Below are 1,300 nucleotides of genomic sequence, written 5' to 3' on the forward strand. Positions count from 1 at the left end.
TACGTGCAAATCCAGGTATGTTGCTTGAGGGTCCACCAGGACCGTGGGCTTGCCCTCTGCAGTGCAGATGGTGGCATCATCTGGGCATAGCAGTCCCACCTGCCAGCTCCCCAGCCCCACCCCACCTGTCTGACGATGCCCTCCCGCCCCCAGCTCCTCCCAGAAGAACAACACAGTCCTGGTGGAAGGTTGCTTCTGTCCTGAGGGCACCATGAACTACGCCCCTGGCTTTGATGTCTGCGTGAAGACCTGCGGTAGGCCACCCGCTCACACCGTCCCCTGCTGCCTCCCTCCCGCCGCCTCCTGGGTGTCCACGGAGGCTGGGACCAGGAGGCTGACCACCCTCCACCCCTGCTCCCTGCTGCACAAGGACTCTGCTAACGCAACTTGTTTCTTCCCTCTTCCTAGGCTGTGTGGGACCTGACAATGTGCCCAGAGAGGTAGGCCCTGCCTTGGTGCTGGGGGATTCTCCCACAAATTCTAAATTCTGGGGAGTGAGGGATGGATATGAAAACATAGAGCCTCAAAGATTGAGGAATGAGGTGATCTAAGTCCTGGATGGCTGAGTTGGCAGGGACATCACCCACTCACCCACCCATCCTTCCAACCACCCACTCATTCACCTATGCACCCATCTACCCACTCACCTACCCCTCCATCCATCCTTCCACCTACCTAGTCATCACCCACTCATCTGTGCACCCACCCACCCACTCATCTACCTACACATCCACCCACCCATCCATCCATCCATCCATCCATCTACCCATCTACCCACCCAGCCAGTCAGCCACCCAACCAACCATCCTTCTGTCCCTCCATTCATCTATCTGTCCTTTCATCCTTCCATCCATCCATCCACCCATCCATCCATCCATCCACCCATCCATCCACCATCCATGCATCCATCCATCCATCCATCCATCCACCATCTATCTACCATCCACCATCCATCTACCATCCACCATCCATCTACCATCCATCATCCATCTACCATCCACCATCCATCCATCCAACCATCCATCCAACCATCCACCCACCCATCCATCCATTCACTCACCCATCCATCAGTCTACCCACCCACCCACCCAACTATCCACCCATCCATCCATCCATCCACCATCCACCATCCACACACCCACATATCCACCCATCCATCCACCCATCTATACACCCAACCATCCACCATCTATCCATCCATCCACCATCCATCTACCATTCACCTACCCACCCATCCACCCATCCATCCATCCACCCATTCATCCACCCATCCATCCATCCACCCACCCATCCACCCAAC

At 56.1% G+C, this 1,300-nt stretch overlaps 1 protein-coding gene across 1 annotated transcript in view; it reads left to right on the forward strand.

The window, feature by feature from the left end:
- Positions 1–1,300, forward strand: part of MUC2 (mucin 2, oligomeric mucus/gel-forming) — a 47,725-nt gene that overhangs the window by 38,885 nt on the left and 7,540 nt on the right. The window contains 1 exon segment of the mRNA XM_011930144.1: positions 164–254. Coding sequence (XP_011785534.1) covers positions 164–254 — 91 coding nt within the window.

The sequence above is a fragment of the Colobus angolensis genome, unplaced genomic scaffold (assembly GCF_000951035.1).
Source record: "Colobus angolensis palliatus isolate OR3802 unplaced genomic scaffold, Cang.pa_1.0 Scaffold84, whole genome shotgun sequence".
Taxonomy (NCBI): domain Eukaryota; kingdom Metazoa; phylum Chordata; class Mammalia; order Primates; family Cercopithecidae; genus Colobus; species Colobus angolensis.